Source organism: Mytilus californianus, unplaced genomic scaffold, assembly GCF_021869535.1.
Source record: "Mytilus californianus isolate M0D057914Y unplaced genomic scaffold, xbMytCali1.0.p SCAF_11, whole genome shotgun sequence".
NCBI lineage: Eukaryota > Metazoa > Mollusca > Bivalvia > Mytilida > Mytilidae > Mytilus > Mytilus californianus.
Genome location: NW_026262593.1, coordinates 43,949,886 through 43,971,297, shown reverse-complemented (window position 1 = coordinate 43,971,297; position 21,412 = coordinate 43,949,886). Strand labels below are relative to the sequence as shown.

Below are 21,412 nucleotides of genomic sequence, written 5' to 3'. Positions count from 1 at the left end.
ATGCAAAAAGGAGATTCGGGATTACGCAAATGAGAGAATTACCGACAGACCCCCAAAAAAGGGACAAGAAATATTTAGAGGTGTCCACACAATGTCTACAATCATAGAAAAGTGTCTATATAAAAAAGGTCAGGCTATAGTTCGTCCCATATTTAGAAAAACAGTGAATTTAACTTAAACTTTAAAATTTAAAGCACTTTACCCTATATAACAGAAAACTAAAGCACAAGTAAAACAACGATAAGTAAAACAAATCACAGAGCTTCTGAAGCCATGCAAGCTCATACTTCTCAGCCTACTTTATATTTGAATCATGCTTTCCTGCACTGAAGTATCAGTGGCTCTACTTCGGGATTGATTTCATAAAACAATCGTAAACAGAACGCCAAAAACGCGATCTTGTGCAATGCCAACAATTATTTACATATAGAATTTCTAGCAACACAGAAATAAAACAAATGGCCTTGTAAACAATGTTTCAAACTATTCAACTGTAAATTAGAATTTTCTTAATTATTACACAAAACAAATGTAACGTAACGTAATTAGTCAACTTGTTTGTCCGTAAAATGATGATTGGTTGATTGTTGGTTACTTTACGTCCAGTGGCAAACATTTCATTCCTTTTAATGATACAAATGATGTGATTAATATATAAATAATGATCATAGTTTAATGTAAACATTAGATTTGTATACATAAATATGTAAAAAAAATATAGAAAACAAATATATTTTCGTATAAAAGAAAAACAAAATGCGGTATGCAAAACAACAATGTAAGCTTATTGTTCTAATATAAACAGGGTATATGCTACGACGCCTTCCTATTTTTAACACGTATATCTTCAATGCTTGATTTATCATTTCCTCTTCTGTTTCACACGTATAAAGTCAGTTCGTATTAACTTCAGAAAGAAACCAACATTAATAACCCATATAATTGTCGCCGATAAAGATAAAGTTGTAAAATAAAATATATGTACCCGCATTAAAAAATATTGTGGATAAATCGTGGACACAACAAAAGAAAGAGGAATTAATCGTAAAATGAAAAAAGAGACCAGATTTACAACTGAAAATATGTGATACTGTAATGAATCGGACGAAAAGCCAATAATCCTCGTTAGTTTCCTAGCGTGGAGTAAGAAGCTGCTGAATTCAGACAGTAAACTCAAATGGGCATATCCGATTCCAACCTTGGCGTGCCAGTAATATCCAAATGAAAACAAAATCTGAAAAATAAAATACAATTACAATTGTTTTACTTTGTTATGTACAAAGCAGCAAATTGTGGTCGTTCCAGCGGGTCTTTTCCACCTCGGACGTTAATATTACGTTAGCTAAATTATTAAACATATAAATCATGCAACTTCGGACTAAACGGTTGTTTATGAACAGTGCAGTCATCTCAAAAAGAGTTTAAATAGACCGAAGCGAATCCAAGATCCGTGTATACTACTCAATAAAAGGTTTTGCAACACCTGATTTTTAACAGCACGTTACAAGTTCTTGAAATTACATATGAATAGGGAACAAAAATTAAATTAAACTTGTGGCTTAATTCAGGAAACTATTGTCTTTACTATTGTAAAAAACGGCTTTTTTTCTTCGATATTTTAAAAACAGCCGGCATGAGGCGCCGACATTAATTGATCAAATCCATCAATAAATGACTTGAGATTTTAGAAACTTTTAACATGCTGTTAAAAATTGGGTGAAGTGAGTCTTACATAGTTTTTTGGATATTACCGAATGTTTCATAATCTGTCATTTGGTCCAGAGTGGTATGCATTATTTGTTATGTAATAGTGTACCGAGAAAATATTCAAAACAAAGAAACAAGATTTATTTTTCATCGTAAACATTTAATGCCTTCCATTTACTGAAACATAATTTTTTTTCAAAACTTCTAAGTAAGGGGTCAGTAGCAAACCATATAACTAATAATATCTTATCATATACTTTCGGTTTTTGATTACTTTGTATGCAAGCCTGTACTTGTATTTGGTATTCTTTTATATAGAAATAAAAAACAACAAAAAAAGAAAAGAAGAAACTAGAACGTATCGACATATAGCTACAAATTACATATCCGGTAAATGAAATCAAGTCTTAAACGGCCATTTTGATCTTTCCATTATCATGAAGTCTGAATCTAAAATTTGAAATCTTGTTTAGAGTTTAAGCAATTTTTCAGATATGTTCTTATTGTAAATTCAGAACTATTCAGACATTTCGCTTGCAGTCAACCAAATACTGTTCAGACAAATTGGAAATAGACTGTACAGGTCTTAATTGACTGCAAGCGAAGTGTCTGAGCAGTACTAAACCGGCTTACTGATTTTTTTCTTCAGTTTTTTAAGACTTGTTCAAACAAAATTCTGTTTCAAATAAAATTGATTTACTAGTGAATGGCAATCAAGACAGTTCTACGGTCCGTCTGAAGTGCGGTGTGTGAATGTTTGCTCCATGATGAAATGAAAGCGTTGTTCATTTGCTTTTGGTTTTATCAAGTGAACAAATAATTTTGTGTTAAGAATCAATACAACATGTATCTTCTTTTTATTATAAGGCTTTATAAATGTAAAAATAAGAAGATGACAGAATATATGGTCCAAACTTTAGAGTACACACATGAAGCTGAACATGTTTTAAGACTCTGTAAAGAAAGATATACAGAAGGAAAAAGAAGATTGGTAATGCGGCCTTTGATCTATTTAAGCAAGTAAAAAATACTTACAACAAAATGGTGTATAATTATTTCTTTGTTTTTCTTTATAACCCTACTTAATACAATATCCATTGCGTCGTGGAAGAAATACGCTGAAATAAATCAAGAGATATCATAATCATCTTTAATTTCCATATACATATTATATCCTCTTTTCCTCAATTGTGACATCACCGAATGAAACTTGACACCAAATTTGTTAATATCATGAGACACGCGACGGGTGTCACCTGTGGAGCAAGATCTATTTATCCTTCATGAGGTATAAAACCACTAATTCGTAACCGAACAGAAAGAACATACTGGAAAGTAGTACATATTTTAAACAAAATAGGTCCTACGCATAGCTGTTACTTTGTCAATCAGTAAAATATTTGCGTAATTTTGGTACCAAATGAAAGCTTAAGGACTTGTGATCACTGTAGAACCTTGTCAAAAGGTTATTGTGATTAATAAAAGAATATATGAAATAATGTTTGACTCCCTTTGGTATCTTCCGCCTCTTTTTCACAATACATAATGTATTCACTCAAGCAAGCTGGTTCTATTTTAGGCTAAATCTTAGAACGAGGTTTAGTATTACCAATTCATAAGTGCTTCACTTTCCAAATATTTGGCATCAAGTGTATTTGATGGATGTCATTTCAGAAAGTAATGTGCTAAATTTGTTAATCAACGGAGGTGTGATAAATGTTAGAATTATACCAGTTCAAATCGGACAGTGTTATTCATTGGGAATGTATATCTACGTAGTCTCTGTTGTAATAACTTAACCTTCGTCAAATGTGAAATTGTAGAATTATACCAGTTCAAATCGCACATTACTATTAATTTTAGATGCACATTAATGCAGTCTCTGTTGTCAATACTTAACCTGCGTCAACTTTGAAATTTTAGAAATATACAAGCGTGGTTCGGTTTTTAATTTGTATTACGTTAAAGATTGTTTTAGCAAAATCAGAATAGATTGATAGGATTCATTTTACATCATCATAATCATATTGATGAAGGATATCTGTTAACCGAAATATTTATTGATACTTATATTTACTGTTTCCTTTTTTTAATATTGATGGTGTTTTGTACACTTTTTAGACGTATATATAATTTATTTATTGTGTACAGTATCGTTTCTAATATCTAGACGTCAAATATATATATATATATATATACAAGTCTAAATTGAAAACAACGTCCAAACCTATGATTGCGTTGGAAAAAACTGCAAATTTTATACGTGTGCATGCAAAACAAATTTCTTGGTAGAGGGATATTTCGTTTCAAATTTAGCCCAACAATGTTAGATCTTTAAATTTGCGTTATATATATATATATATATATATATATATATATATATATATATATATATACTATTATTAACATTAACGAAACACATTTTACTGCACCAGATGCGCATTCCGATGATAAATATCTCTTCAGTGAAAGCCGAGGCCGAAATATTTGAAATATCAAAATTTACACAAAGGTTTTATGATCTGAACAAATTAAAAAGGACCTTAAGTATAGCCAAACCCGGACATATACTGGTTCCTTAAACAATACACATGTTATATGAAGTATGCAGTTAAAAATCACGACTCCTGATTTTACCAGTAATTTAACAGGAAAAACGTATTATACTAATTCTTTCGAGCCTCTGGACTGTTCCACGGACAATGTCGTGTACGGAATTGAAAGTACTTTGTGTGGACTACTTTATGTTGGTGAAACTCGACAAACTTTGCGTAAAAGGATGAATCAACACCGGTCTGATAATAAGGATCCGCAATTCAGGGTTCTTTATAACCATTTTAATCAACCGGACCATGATCCTTCTTTATCTATATGAAAGAACGCATCATCGAGAAAATTTATCACCACACAAATAGCCCTGTACCTAGTACTCCTTTCCGAAAAAATAGAGAAAATTTCTGGATAAGGGAACTAGGTACTGCAATGCCATATGGTTGCAATGATAATGTCAAAGGAGTAGGAAATTTGTCAAGTCCAGCCTGCAGTGATGGTAATGTATATACTAATGAGTTTATTTAATACTACTTTACAAAACCAACTTAGTCATGGGCAAAAACATTACTATCGGCCTAATGTAAAAAAAAGTCTTCCAAATCTAGATCGTCCTCTGGGAGCTTTGATGACCTTCTTTCTCATCATCATCATAAACAAGCATTACAGGACCTTGATTTAGAACAATACCCAAAAAAAAACCTCTGACATGTGACTGTTCCCACTCGCCTTACAATTACAGCCCCTCTGGCCATGTTATTACTGGGGATCTAAACATAATTCAACATGAAAATCTCCGAAAGGTGATTTCTCATGGTCTTAAGTTTAGAGAACCCCAACACATCAATTTGAACCATAACTTCAAAATAATTATGGATTCCATTGAGGACTACGCCAGAGCATGGGCTAAACGAGAAGAAGTTGAACTTGACACCTTGTCAAAATGGGTCTAAACAATCAGGTCTCTGATAAAACATCGCTTTCATAAGTTGAAAAACTGTGTGAATGATCAACCAAAGTCCGTTTTCAGAGACAAAGAGGCTGTGAAATGTCTATCATCTCTTCATGATAAGTATGTTGTTGTTCCTGCGAACAAAGCTTCAAATAATATTGTCTTTGTATGTGAATCGTATTACTACGAGTGTCTTGTAAAAGAATTAGGAATAAATGAGCACTCAGGTAATCCCACATACAAAAACATATCATTTAACAAAAATGATATTTTGGCGAATCATAAGTCCTTCATGGCTTCAATGAACATTGCATTGAACAACAAATCGGAGGACTTACCTTGTTTGTATTAGATACCTAAACTTCACAAACTTTCGTACAAACAACGGTACATTGCCGGCTCATCTGCATGTTTTGTCCATTAGATTGACTAAAATTCTGTCCGCAATATGATTGGGTTTCAGAAATACTGTGAAACTGTTTACTCGCGTAGTGGTACATGTATTAACCATATGTGGATTCTTAAAAACTCTAAAGAACTTCTGGATAATTTTAAATCTCGGTCTTTTTCTGAAATTAGTTCTATCAAAACTTTTGATTTTTCAACCTTGTATACCACCTTTCCCCATGTGAAATTGAAAAACCGTCTAAAAGAAATAATCCTCAATGCTTTTCAACATAAAAATGGTAGCATACGCTATAAATTTATTACTTTGGGATACCATAAGGCATGTTTTGTTAATAGTGAACAAAAGGGTAAAACATGCTACAAATAGGAACAAGTGATCAGTATGCTGGAGTTTCTTATTGACAACATATTTGTTGAATTTGGAGGTAGACTTTTTCAACAAATTGTCGGCATTCCTATGGGAACGAACTGTGCGCCTCTCCTTGCCGACTTCTTCTTATTTTCATATGAATCGGAGTTCCTTCAGACACTTGTCAAAAACAAGAAGATCAAAGAAGCCAGGTTATTTAATTTCACTTTCAGATATATTGATGATGTTCTTTCCATTAACAAAAACTTTTCTGATTGGGTTCCATTAATATATCCCCCAGAACTAGAAATTAAAGAAACAACAGACACGGCTTCCTCCGCCTCATTTTTAGATTTATACCTCGAATTTGGCATACACAGTCATCTCAGTACCAGAATCTATGACAAACGAGACAATTTTTATTTTGAAATTATCAATTTCCCCCATCTTAGTAGCAATATACCAACTTCACCTGCATATGGGATATACATTTCCCAACTTATTCGGTATTCAAGAGCTTGCAGCTCCTACTCAGACTTTGTAAAACGTCACCAGTGTCTGAGCAGAAAGTTGATGAACCAGGGGTATGTCAAAGAACGGCTCGTCCTGTTTCTAAAAAAGATCATCGGAAGGTACCAAGACCTTGTTGATAAATATTCCGTATCAACTTCACAAATAATACACGATGGTCTTGAAGTATAGATTCTGCGTACTGACGTTGTTTATCATCTTAATAACGTGTTATAGTATTCTTTTATTTTTCTTTATTAATATTACTTTTACTGTTAAGTCTGTTTTTTTTTGTGATATTCATTTGACATGACTCTGTGCTTATGTATCCCGTCATACTTTGAACTACAACATTATTTCATATCTACCGGTGTGACGTCAAACGCGCTATTCTACGCAAGTACATAAAACCTTCCATTCTTTATGGATGGATTTTACATAGATAAATAAAATCGTATAATAAAAAAGCAAAATGAGGATGTTAAGTTTGATGTATGTCTTTTTGTGCTTCTTTGTTACATTTGTTTGTTTTTATAGTGATTAAGATGACAATACAATGATGACTGCTGTACCTCTATTTTTGACATTTTTACATATTATGTCTGTTTGTTTTGTTCACGCATCGTTGCCTTGTTGTGCTTCTTTGTTACATTTGTTTGTTTTTATAGTGATTAAGATGATATCACAATGTTGACTGCTGTACCCCTATTTTTGACATTTTTACCTTTTGTGTCTGTTTTGTTCACGCATCGTTGTCAATATAATGGAATTTCATGCGACTGTCATACAAGTGAGAGGTTTAGCTAGCTCTAAAACCAGGTTCAACCAACCACTTTCTACATAAGAAAATGCCTGTACCAAGTCAGGAATATGACAGTTGTTATACATTCGTTTGATGTGTTTGAGCTTTTGATTTTGCCATTTGATTAGGGACTTTCCTTTTTGAATATTCCTAGGAGTTCCGTATTTTTGTGATTTTACTTTTTGGTTAAACACTTTAGTCAAACCTACAATTCAGAGGGTTTTTATGGATACATATGTAACTCTATATAAGGCCGCCCAGACAGCAAATGTATTAATAGTTTAAATGTTAGCACATGAGATCACCCTCCAGTTTTTAGTGGGGTTCGTGTTGCTCTGTCTCTAGTTTTCTATGTTTTGTTTTGTGTACTGTTGTTTTTCTTTTTTAGCATGGCGTTGTCAGCTTATTTTCGACTTATGAGTTTGAATGTCCCTTTGGTATCTTTCGCCTCTCTTTACAAAGTATGTTTATTTTGGTGGAAGGGGTTATTTAATTTCATTCACCGACTGCTTTTAAAGCTCGATGTGGTCTTGATACACCTAGTATTGAAATCATTGGGTCGATCAACGGGCTTAATGGTCCTTCTCTTTTGCAACTTAAATACCGAAAATTATTTTTGTATGATTTAAAATTTAAATTAAGAAAACATGATTTTATCTTATGACATCACTTCTGATTAATTCAAAACTTACTCAACTTGAAAGTTACGACAAGAAATACAATATAACTGAGAAAATTCAGATAGAACGAATTGTATATTTATCTATTAGTGTACTAGTATTTTGTATTAAGAAGAACACGAGTATAGTTTTTTTCTTTTTTTTTTTTTTCTTAAAAGTCTTTTTTAAAATAAAAATATATCGTTTCATATTTGATTTCAATTTGTATAATTAGTTTTCTTCACAGCTTTAAAATAGTTCTTTTACCTTACAAAGTATGTGAAATACGTAGAATCTGCAGCTGTATCTTAAAAAATCTAGTTGACTTACTAGCATATAAGTTTAATTGTAATTTTTGTGAAATCAACATAAACGTAGCTTTGTTACTGCATAGCGAAATTCTATTATTTTTGTGCTGGTCTATATACTTATACTACTTTTAGTATCAGTATATATCTATCGGTTGTCTTGTAACAACGCATGTTTTCGTCAAAGTCCCCCGTGTATGACAAAGCACAGGCCAAAGATCTTACCAGTTGAAGCTATCATCATTAAATACGATGATGTATTAAAATAGTACAGCGGATCTTCATATATTGTTGGACTATCTTCTAAATGGTCAAAAAAGCTGAAAATATATAATTAAAGTCAATGTCTCAAACCTGTGATTTCTACTTAATTAATATTATATATTATTAACTTAATTTAACTAGTTTTTAGTAGATATAGTATATTTTAAAAGTTACTGATTGTGTTTGGTTAAAATTGCCGAATCTACAAATTGCATGCAAATATTTTGAATACATTGTTTTCAAATTTGTTTACGTCCTCTATTCATTGAAAGTGAGGTCACTGAATGCCACTGATTACCGAGTAACACGATGGGAGTCACTGGTGGAGCAGAAACTGCTTAAACATACCAGTACTAACATGACCAACACGACGGGTGTCCCATGTGGAGCAGGATCTGCTTACCCTTCCGGAGCACATGAGATCACCCAAAGTTTTTGATGGGGCTCGTGTTGCTCAGTCTTTAGTTTTTATGTTGTTTTTATACTATTGTTTGTCTTTTTGTCTTTTTGTCTTTTTTAGCCATGGCGTTGTCAGTTTATTTTCGACTTATGAGTTTGAATGTCCCTTTGGTATCTTTCGCCTCTTTTCCCTCCTATTGTTTGTGCTACTAATTCTCTAGTTTTATGTGTCTGTTGGGGAATGTTGTTCTTCTTTTCGTCGTTTTTTAGTCTGGTTGTTGTTGTTACCTTATTTTATTTGACTGATGGGTTTCCATTGTCCCCTTTGGTATAGTCTCCTTGTTTTTTCTTATCAAGTCTAACCAAGTGCTTATAGTGAAGCGGAATATTTATAAAATGAATGAAAGCGAGTTTTGCTTATAACATCAGTTATAGTTAACAAATAGCTGTTGTCACGAATCGTTATATGGCAGTGCGGTTATGGCGTTCGCGGTCATTTCCCTAAAAAGAAACATCTGTCTATATAGTTTTGGGGAGATTTACGATCAGTTCTTTACGTTTTGAATTTTTCCTTGGAGTATTTTTGTCATTTTACTTTTGACCTAGGTTACATACATTACATTTTATTGTACAGTGAACTGTTAAAGTCATCAAACAAACATTAGACTTTTGTTTTTCTCCGGTAAATACAAAACATTTTAAATCATATTTTTATATATCGGTATTTTATTCAATAGACATAAAAACCTTTCAAAATTCTGAAATTTAATTGCTCCGTTCTCGATAACATGATAAGTGGAAATATTTTTATGATTGTTATGCTGAAATATTGTAAAAAATTATGATTTTTTTTCAAAACGATTGATGTTCTTGTGACGTCACAGTACAATGTAATTATTGACCCACACTCCCGGTCAAATATACGATATATCGAACGACTGATGTTCATAATAAAAATTGAAGCAATATATGTTAAAAATATAATATTTGTTATAGTTTGAATATTATGCCTGTTATCAAATTATGGATAGTAAAGACAAATATTTAATGTAGTGCAGTACAACGATAATGGATGATGAATTGCTGTTTGACGTCTCATGGCGCATTGAATGCATATTCACAGCGAGAAAATTATAATACGATAGGAATATGAACCATGCTTTATATAAATAAAGGCAACAGTAGTATACCGCTGTTCGAAACTCATAAATCGATAGAGATAAAAACAAATCCGGGTTACAAACTAAAACTGAGGGAAACGCATCAAATATAAGAGGAGAACAACGACACAACAAAAACACAACATTAAAATGTAACACACACAGAAACGAACTATAATACAACAATGGCCATTTTCCTGTCTTGGTACAGGACATTTTAAGAAAAAAATGGTGGGTTGAACCATATAAGACACGCTGAGCCGGATTTTTAATGTGCTAGTTCATCAGGTTACCGCAGGAATATATGTATAATATTCTGACTCCGAGCCGACCAGTCTTTGCTCGTACTCCTTAATGCCGCGTGAATAGCGGAGAAGAAGCAAATACTTATTTTAAAGTCTATGATTTGACCCGCTCATGATCAAATCTACGACCTCCTGTATTCGAGACGAACACGCTGCCAAAAGACCTCCGAGGCGGTTTAGCGTGGAACGAAGAACGGCCTTTACAAAACATTCGTCTTGAAATGAAAATTTTAAATTATTTAAAAGCTTTAAACAAATTAAAGATACAATGAAATGCGCACATAAACACACAAATGGACACAATTAAAAAGAGAACGGTAATAAAATTAATTCGACTAATTAATTGCTTGGTCTATTAATAGTTATTTGCTTAAACTCCTGATTTAGCATTAAATATTTAATGCATAATCCGGACGATAACAAACGCACAGAAATATATAAGTGATTCTAAAAATACTCTAATGTTTCAACTCTGTACTATGATCACCAGTTATGTCCTTTAACACGTTTTAATGCGTTTCAAATACTATATTAAGAAGATTTGAAACTGTAATAGCTATTCCTGATTAAATGGCCATTCAACTATTGTTCATTCTCTGTGAGCCCTTATAACAATATGATTTATCTGACCTATTTTTGTTTGAAATGAGAGATTACAATTTTATATTTGGGATTATTTCAATATTAAACAGTGATTTTCTTTATCCAAATAATATAGCATTGTCGGGGGAATGCTAACACAGTGTTGCAACTTTAAAAGATTTTAATATACAAAATAGATCTTAATACGTGTGGTTGTAACTAAAGATTAATCCTATCGCAAAGTCGAATTATGTCATATATAGACTTCTATAAATTTACCTAAGAATGTAACTTTAAAGTTGCACATGTTACAGTCTTAGGCATTTATAAAATTCATTTTAGTAACTGCAACAGTTTATTTTCAAACTGATCCACGCCAAGATAGATTGAATATTGATTGTTGCTATTTTTAGACCCTATATATATGTGTATAATATAAAAATACTTTACAAATGTACTATCATGATTATTGTATAAATCGTTTTCATATGACTTAATTATTGGATTTCCGGAACACGTTTTTATACTGTCAATAACATATTGTCTATGACATAAAATACAGTTTTGATTGTTGTAAAAAGAGGGAATGTCCTTTACAGAATATTAAACATGTTAAATGATTGATACTTTTACAAAGTTTTGCATTTAATTCATTCTTTTTAAATGACAGTGAATCTTTTATTTTCACGTGCTATTAATCTTCTCTAAAACAGACCATTGATATAACAAAGGTATCGAGGCGCCTCTTCAGCCGCCCTATGAAAATCGACAAGATATCTACTTTCATCTTTGTCAATACAAATAAGTAAGAATTGATTTTTGTAGGGATATAACTCGCGCTCAACATACCTCAAAATACTCCAAATACCAACCAACAATCCATGCAGTAATGATACGGATAGATTTCTCCATAACCACGAGTCATACACTGAATATGATGATGCTTTTGGTGTGCCATAATGTTTGATTAATCGATTTGTAACTGAAAAGAAAATCACAACAAGAGCAAAGAAAATATACGTGTACCAGAATTCAAAATCTCTAACTCCTTGTTCATGACCAAAGTCATCATCTGATATCTTGGTATGAATTAACACTGTATTCACACGCTCTTTTCCGGTATCCATATTTTATATATCATAACACAAATCAGAAATACAAAAATGGCTTGTAACAGGATTTACATTTTTACGTTCAAACACCATGTCGCGCTACACGTGATCAAACTGTTGTACTAACATGTTATAATATAAAGTTTAATCTTATTTCTATATCATTTAAAGTATATGAATGATTTTCTATACTATTGGTAACAAATGTGATTTTTACGGATAAGTTTAGTACACTGTTGTTGACTGATTTGATGGGATATGTAAATTCGACCACAATGAAGATATTTAAATACGAAAAAAGTATATCAGAAGGTGGTTACTTCTGGAATATGAACAAATGTTACTTTGTGTTATAATGTATCGAATAATAATCAAAATAAATATTTATCCAATACTGAATATGGTATAAGTACATGTACAAATAATGAATAAGATTTTTACGGATAAAGTTAGTACGTAGTAGCTGACTGATTTAATGGTATATGTAAATTCGAGTACAGTGCACATTTTTGAATATAAATACTTGTATATATGTTACAGTGAATTTGTATAATCAGGGATTATGTAGAATCCCTGAATTTTCAGGGATTATGTAGAATCACTAAAATCATTAGTGATTATATAGATTCCCTGAAAATGACCAGTGATTTTATATAATCACTGATAATTTTAATTATTATTCTACAAATTCCCTAATATGATTTCAGGGATTATCAATAATTAAAAGCTCCAAAGATGATGAAACAAATTAACATAGACAAATTATCATTTTTTTTTCTTATTCCTTGAAAGTTTAAGTAAACAGTTTTCATTCCTGATCTACTATGTGAATCTTAAGTGATGAGTTTTTCCCTTTACATTTTATTCAAGTGTTGAACCTCATTATGTCACTAACAAATAAGCTCGGCACAGGCACAGATGTTGCTTGGGTTGAAGAAAACGTATGCTCAAAAGTTAATGCAAATTGCAGAGGAAAAACAAAATGCAACATATGCATATCTCATACCATGGAAGTAATATTTAACTGGCGTTGTTGTTATTCCTTTCAATATTACTTCCATGATCATACCAATTCCACTAGTGGTTCCAGGAAAGGGAGATCCCAAAAAACATAAAGGTCATTATTCACGAAAAGACTGTAGAAGGATATCGCCTTGCCATATAGCATGGAATCCTGCTCGGATCTTTAATACAAGAAATCAGTTTGAGGTTGCTGATTTCCCTTCATTGGTACCTTCAGATGTTTGTGCTGAAAACTCTATTTCTCTGAGACGTGCCATAAAATCTGATTCAATATGGAGGACAAGGTTGTTTTTAAATGTTGATATTGTGGTAAAAACAGATGTGAATTTGATAGGTATGCCTGTAGAAAAGCAGGGCACATGTGTAATAGTCGATGCCATCCAAATTTAGTTTGTAAATAAAATGTTTATTTTTAAAATATTGTGCATAACATTTGACTTCATTCATACAATGGACGAACATTTATCAAAACGATTGTACGCATAAAAATAGTTTTAATGACAATTTCATTTTATTTCATATTCTCAACCTAAAAACAATTGCTAAAACAATCAGATAAAAAGAATAATCATTATGCCATTTAATATTTTCATACTGACTTCATCAACCCGCCCTTGTGGGCTTGCTTGATATTATTAATACTGATAAAGTCAGTGTCAAAAAGGGCTCGCTTGATATTATTACTGATAAAGTCAGTATTAAAAAAAAAACAATTATTCTATATATATTTTGCTTATCATTTAATTATATTGTGCTTATCATCTAATTATATTGTGTATAACATTTCAGTATTTTTATGTCTATCATATTAATATATTATGCCTAACGTTTTAACATATTAAGGTTATTATTTTGATATATTACGGTTAACTTTAAATATATTTCAATATGTTATATATTTTAATATCATTTCAGTTATTCTGTATAATCCCTGACGTTTTTTCTAGTGATTATACATAATCCCTGAAAATTTTAGTGATTATATATAATCCCTAAACTAACCAGTGATTATACATAATCCCTGAAAATTTTAGGGATTCTACATAATCCCTGATTATACAAATTCACTGTAACATATATATATATATATATATATATATATATATATGAGTCTAAAAGATTGTGTAACAATACCGATAAATAGATATATATATATCAGTAGGTGATTTCTTCTGAAGTCAGATCACATGTTACTTTACCATATAATGTATCTCATAATAATTAAAAGAAAAATTAATTCAGGACTGAATATGGTATAAGTTCAGAAATGTATAGTTCGGCAGAAGTTACATAACAACGCTACGTGTGCCTATTAGCTTTCGTAATCAGTATCATTAATTTTTTTCTTTACGAAAGATGAAATCCAACTTCAAATTATCATATTTTTGTATAGATTAGAACGTATGAACAGAAAAATCGGACAAATAAAACATAATTTTCAATTCAGTAAATGTAAATATTTGAAATATTTGCATATCAAGTTTTGAAAAACGATTAAGAATTAAAAGAAGGGTTACCAATACGCCATTTTATGTGTTTAGAAAAAAAACTTTAAATACCCGGAAAGCGTTTTTTGTTCTTACCGGCTGCTTTTTTATACATTGGTCATGCGTCCTATTTACAACGGTGTATCATTATATCTTTGTTTTAATTAAAAACCTTACTTAATTAAATATCCATTGAGTCTGAAAAGAAATACACTAAAAAAAGTAAATGGATGAAAGTTTGATCTTTAATTTTCCAGTCAAATGGTTAACTTATCCGATGCATATTATACCTTACAGCAATAACATTTGCCGTATAGTTGTAACTTTCATATAGATATTTCACAATTTATCATGTATTTCCTCAGGCTTGTTTGATCTTGTATTGACAAATATTCTTGGACTTCGATGATTGAGTTCAATCCATTTTCATTATTCTACGAGGGATTTTTTTTTATTCTAGGAAACCAAAATTTTGATTTAATCAAGAATTATTCCAGTTTTTTGGCACATCTGAAAAAGAGACTGCATGGTCCGAAATTACCATTGTATTACAAAAATGAGGCGAAAGTTACCTAATGGATATTCAAATTCAAAGTAACTGAAAACGCCATGGCAAAAATCTACGATAGCTGTACACATATCTTGTGTCATGGGGATCATTGTGAAAAAGAGGTGGAAGACACCAATGGTACATCAAACATGGAACAGAAACTAATCGTCATGACACCGATAGACGACGAAGACACAAAAACATTCACAAAACACTACATAGAAACATAAAGGCTGAGAAAGAAGAACTCAATCAAAAGCCCGGGATGATTTCAGTTGCTCCGAAAATGTTGGCAAATCCTGCTCCACTAGTGAAACCAATTGTTGCTCATGGTTTGTAAACATTCAAAGATAAGTCTCATTCGGTATTAAGGTGAAAAGTTTATATATAAAACGCAAAGGTTTTGTTGTGTTTTTATTTAAACAAGTAGTATTACGAATTAACCGCAATACAGAGACACTTACTTATGCAACTCTAATTGTTAACGTAACGTATTGTAACGTCATATCATTATTACGCTTATTGTATGCATAACGTCTCTAGTCAGTATAGTAAACAGAGTTTGAAATGTACACACGTCTTTCTATAATTTACACAAGCGAAGTACTACCACTAAACCCAAACATTGGTGCCGTGACTTATGAAGAAGTTTAAGGCTATACGTGGCGGACACAGAAGCGCCGTTACCAGACTAATTCACAGAACAGATGAAAAAATTGCCGAAAATGAAATTTCTAATCAGGAACTCTGTGCAACAGTTGAAACACTCGAGAAGAAAAGAGACGTTTTACAGGATTTGGACAACAAGATTATTGACATTACGGAAGTCGGAGAAATGGAACAAGAAATATTGGATACGGATGACTACACTTTTCAGATGGAAATCACTATTCGCAAATTTAAGGATATACTGTCAGACTCAAAGGCAAGTGTACCACAACAAATGGTGAGTAATTATGCACATTCTTCATCGCATCACACTACTAATACTATACTCAATCAGAATTGTAATCAAACTCATGAAGATTTAGAAACAAACCCGTCACAACATATTCCCGTAATCCCGTCAAACCTTTATCACAGGCTACCTAAACTTGAATTACCGACATTTTCCGGGGATATCTTAGCATGGCAAACCTTCTGGGATTCTTTCCAAACAACAGTACACACAAATCCGTCTCTCACAAATGTACAGAAATTCAGCTACTTAAAATCCCAAATCGTTCAGGAAGCTGAGCAATGCATTTCAGGACTAGCTCTCACTAGCGCCAACTATGAACAAGCAATTCATCTATTAAAGGAGCGTTTTGGACAAAAACAACACATTATCAACGCATACATGCAAAACTTATTGGAACTGCCCAGCCCGTCACTATCGCCAACCAATCTTAGACATTTTAACGACAAAATGGAAACCAGTATACGGGGTTTAGAGTCACTAGGACAATCTCAGGATACCTTTGGGTCACTACTGGTCCCGATTATATTTGGTAAACTTCCCACTGAAATGCGTAAAAGTCTAACTCGGGAACATTGTAATAATAGCTGGGATATTAGGTCATTGAGAGAAGCCATTGGCAAAGAAGCATATGTACAGGAAGCAGGAAATTTCAAAATGTCCGACACTTTGACACCTACCGCATCATTCCATACTGGAGCAACACCAAGGTACAACACTAGTATACAACAGAACGGAGGAAATAAGAACAAAAAAAATAAGGTAAAATTATGCGTGTTTTGCCAAGAACAACATTTTGCATCTGAGTGCACAAAAGTAGCAACGAATGAAAAGCGCTATGCGTTTATCAAACAGAAAAAGCTTTGTTTTAACTGCTTTGGAAGTCACAAAATTTCAGAGTGTACGTCTAAATATACATGTCGAAAATGCAACAGAAAGCATCACACTAGCTTATGTCATAAGAAACAACACACTGAGAACCAAACAACCAGACAAACAAGCGCAGCCGTAAATACTATGAATAGTGAAGTAGAAACACACACAGCTACAGTTTACACATCGTATGAAAATCCCGTGAAACAGAGAACCGACGTACTCTTAAAAACAGCAGTATCATAAGTTTCAGTAGGCAATAATTCCACTGTAACAAATATTCTTTTAGACGAAGGCTCACAACAATCTTTTATCACGGATGATCTAGCAAAACAGTTACAATTAAAACCCTGTGGAATGAGTACACTTAGTCTTGCTGCCTTTGGAGAAACTAATCGTAATGTAAGAAACCTAGAAAAAGCCGTTGTTCATTTAGAGACTATACATGGAGGTAAATTATCAATGGAAGTACTCATAGTACCAACAATCGCTGCACCGCTATCAAATCGTACCCATTACGAAGCGTTAAAGTTGCCATATTTACAAGGTATACAATTAGCCCATCCTGTAAGTGAGGAGAAACATTTTGAAATATCTATGTTGATTGGAGCAGATTACTACTGGGACATCGTCGAAAATGAGATACTACGAGGAATGGGTCCCACTGCAGTTAAGTCAAAACTGGGATATTTATTGTCTGGACCAATGCCAACAATAGAAAAATCAACAGTACCAGCTGCTACGTTGAATGTATTAGTAAAATACATGAAGGAAGGGGAAGATCTGGAGCAATTTTGGAAGTTGGAATCTCTGGGAATCGAGCCTGCTGAATCTACAGAAAAGGACGAACACTACTACAAGACATACGAGTCAACTATAGCATGTCACGACAATTACTGTATATCAAAATTACCATGTAAAGAGAATTTGCCTGATCTACCTAGGAACTATTACGTAACCAAGAACAGAACATCGAGAATTATCAGTAGACTGAGCAGGGAAACAGAAATACAGAAATTATATAGTAACCGATCAAGGAAAAAACGGATTTACTAATCGTCCGATTGATCAAATATACTCATTGACTTGAAGTTTCTATAATGAACATGTGCAAATCAAAAAGGCTACCAAATTTCGTCGATCAAAGGAAGACAAATAGACATTGTAATTTCATGTTTGTGATTTACATAGAGACTGTTCAGTAAATTTAATTTCTTTTTATATGAACTTTAAAGAAGTTATTCGTTTTACTACATGGACTTTAAAGTGATTTAATTTAATGTAAATGTTTGAAATTTTCGATTTTATTCAAGTTTTTTTCTTTTTCACTTTCCTGCGGCCGGAGTATTACGAATTAACCGCAATACAGAGACACTTACTTATGCAACTCTAATTGTTAACGTAACGTATTGTAACGTCATATCATTATTACGCTTATTGTATGCATAACGTCTCTAGTCAGTATAGTAAACAGAGTTTGAAATGTACACACGTCTTTCTATAATTTACACAAGCGAAGTACTACCACTAAACCCAAACAAGTAGGTTTAAGGTCTTCTGGTGACCTATAATTGCTCATATCCATGTTATGTGGTCTATGGTGAATAGATGTCTCATTCGCAATCATATCACATCTACTAAGTTTTACATAATAGAAGATTGTTACCACAAAAAAAATTCTATCATTTTCATGTTTATATTCCTAACCCTCCTTATTTATAGATAGTCATGTAACGCAGGTGCAGGAAGACGTATAGTGCAAAGATATAACCAGTTGAAACTCTTATCACCAAATATGATTATGTTTTATAATAATACATTGGATCTTCAAAATGTGTTAGGTTATCTTCTGAATCGTTAAAAAGCTGAATATATCAATGTCAATGATTCAAACATATTAGCATTTTTGTGATTTTCGTGGTTGATATTTATTGCAAATTGCTTGGACATAATAATAATGATAAATTCAATACTTGATTTTAGTATATTTTTTTCAAATATAGATTGAGTTTAGTTTAATAAAAAAACTTTCCTATAAGTTACATGAAATTATTTGGAATATATTGGATAATTAGTACACGTCCTCTTTTTCTCGATAGTAACGTCATCGAAAGACACTTATTACTGAGTAACACGATGGATTGTTACTAGTGGAACGTACTTACCCTATGATTAACTTGAGTTCACTTCTATTTTACGATGCTTCGGGTTTATGTTACTGTGTTTCTGTGTTTTTTAGTGGACTAATGTTTGTCTTTATGTCTTTTTCTTCTTTCAACCATATATTGTCTGTTTAGGCTTTGAACGATCCTGACGCAGGTGGGTTCAACGGTGCGATTCGGACGCAACATGGTTTTACAGTGTTGTTTTTATTTTGTTTACCCTTGTCCTTATATTTAACTTAATTTGTACTTTATCGAAAATGTGTATACTATATACTATCAACTACAAAAGCTTTTTTGTTGGTGTCTTGTTAGATTTATTTGCAGGTTTGTTTGAATTTTTTTAGTCAATTGTGTTGTATGTCTGGTTTATGTTTATACAGTTTTTGCCTGCTGAATCCCAATTATTGTCACATTTACCTATTATGTCGGTTTGTGTTGCTCATCCAGTTTTGTCATTATAAAGGAACAGTTTCTATAAATAACGGTCATACAAGTGGGTGGATTAGCTAGCTATAAATCCAGGTTTAACCCACCATTGTCTTCGGAAAATGCCTGTACCAAGTCAGTAATATGACGGTTGTTTTCCATTCGTTCCCTTGGTTGTTAGTCTCACGTTTGATTTTGTCAGTTTTTATGGACTTCCCCTTTTTACATTTACCTTGGCGTTCGGTATTTTTGTTGTATTTTTGTTGATTCGACATATGGTTTTTGATTGCATTGTTTGGTTTTTTCTCCCTCTTTTTCATATTTAAACCTTACATTTTCAAGTAAAACTTATCTAACGGTATTTTGAAGAAAAAAAAACATGAACGTGTGTTTTGCCAGTAATGGTAAAAGGGTAAAAGTTGTCAAATACCTCATGACACTTGGGGTCATATGGCAGTGAGTTTATAAACAAAAAGCCCTCATCACTCAAAAATAAAAGTTCATTCTTAATAGTTTTGGGAAATTATCAAACACTCCATGAATTGACATTTGACCTGAGGTTTCGCGAATAGCTTGTTATATTTGTATCTCTGTTAAGAAAATATTGATAGCAAAGACTAACGCTGAATTCGTGTAGTTCGGGAAATGGAATTAGAAAAAAAAGATATCACAGAGAGAAATTAACTTCTAATTTTAAATCATTTTAGATATTGAACAAAATAAAGATACCAAAGGTATACGTACGGAAGCATATGGGGATCTTTTTTTGCTGTTGTTGCTATTGACTTGTTGCGTAATATCATACTTATCGATATATTTTATGTCGACTTATGTGGCGATACCGCGATAAATTATGAAAAATATATCGAAATATTGTGTTATATCAAAACAATGCGATATAAAAAATATTGACTTGAAGTCGATGTCGATATATTTATGTCGATACAAATTATAATCGAATTTAATTATATCGATTAAAAATGACAATCAATTTATCAATTTTATTTATCTCAATATTTCGAGAACAATACTGCTATATGTTTCTTATATTACGAAATATTGATATACTAGAAATGGTTTGTTGCCTTGTTTCGACACATATCGATTTTTAATTTATAGAATGATTGACACCGTCGCGCTTTTTGAAGGCGGGAGTTTCACCCAGCATCCGTTTGCACCTAGTGCGGACAAAAGTATTGCCGTAGGAAAATTTTTATTAACTCTGAGGTAAGGGTGGGGTAGGGTGTGACCCCAACTTTGGGCGTATTGTTTAAAAAACTAAGCCGAACAACACCCTGTATTTTTCTCAAGTAGAACTCAGTTACCCAGCTTCTCTTTGCACCTAGTGCGGACAGAAGTATTTCCGTAGGGATTGTTTTTATTAACTCTGAGGTAAGGGTGGAGTAGACTCAAACTATCATTATAAGACTCAAATGTTTTAAACTATATATAACGCTTTTTATTTTAACAGTCGAACGCGTCTAGGGCATAAGTACTATGAGCTGTTTTAGAGGCAGTATCTACTTTTACCTCTGGTACCATGGCCAACGTGGAGAATCTCTTTGTTTGGCCTTTCGGCAATAGTTAAATTAGACTATGTGACATATCAGGTCCCCCCTGTTCATCATATGCTGACACATTTGTACGGGTCTAGGGCATAAGTGTTGTGTGTCATTTTAAAGGCAATATCTTCTACCTCCGGTACCAATGCCAACGTAGGGAATCTCTTAGTTTGGCCAGCCGTCAATAGTTAAGATGGACTATGTGACATGCCAAGTAACTGAACCCTATGCTGACAAACTCATGCGGATAAGGGCATAAGTGCTATAGACCATCTAAGAGGCAATATCTCCTTCTACCTCA

The 21,412-nt window shown here is 32.6% G+C and overlaps 1 protein-coding gene across 1 annotated transcript; it reads right to left on the bottom strand.

Annotated features, from left to right (window-relative positions):
• Positions 1-655: 655 nt before the first annotated feature.
• On the bottom strand, positions 656-12,201 carry LOC127720160 (TLC domain-containing protein 2-like). The gene is made up of 4 exons (XM_052226633.1): positions 11,805-12,201; positions 8,471-8,565; positions 2,743-2,825; positions 656-1,234 (listed from the first exon to the last, which is right to left on the bottom strand). The coding sequence occupies exons 1-4, from the start codon at positions 12,080-12,082 to the stop codon at positions 863-865; spliced, it is 828 nt and encodes a 275-aa protein (XP_052082593.1). The 5' UTR covers positions 12,083-12,201; the 3' UTR covers positions 656-862.
• Between the last annotated feature and the right edge of the window lie 9,211 nt (positions 12,202-21,412).

Excerpts from the sequence above, each read along its gene's own strand:
- LOC127720160 (XM_052226633.1), bottom strand. The coding sequence starts at position 12,082 with ATGGATACCGGAAAAGAGCGTGTGAATACAGTGTTAATTCATACCAAG. Across the intron at positions 2,826-8,470 it reads AATGATGATAGCTTCAACTG|CGTATTTCTTCCACGACGCA; the intron begins GTAAGATCTTTG and ends GATTTATTTCAG. Across the intron at positions 1,235-2,742 it reads TAATTATACACCATTTTGTT|ATTTTGTTTTCATTTGGATA; the intron begins GTAAGTATTTTT and ends TTTATTTTTCAG.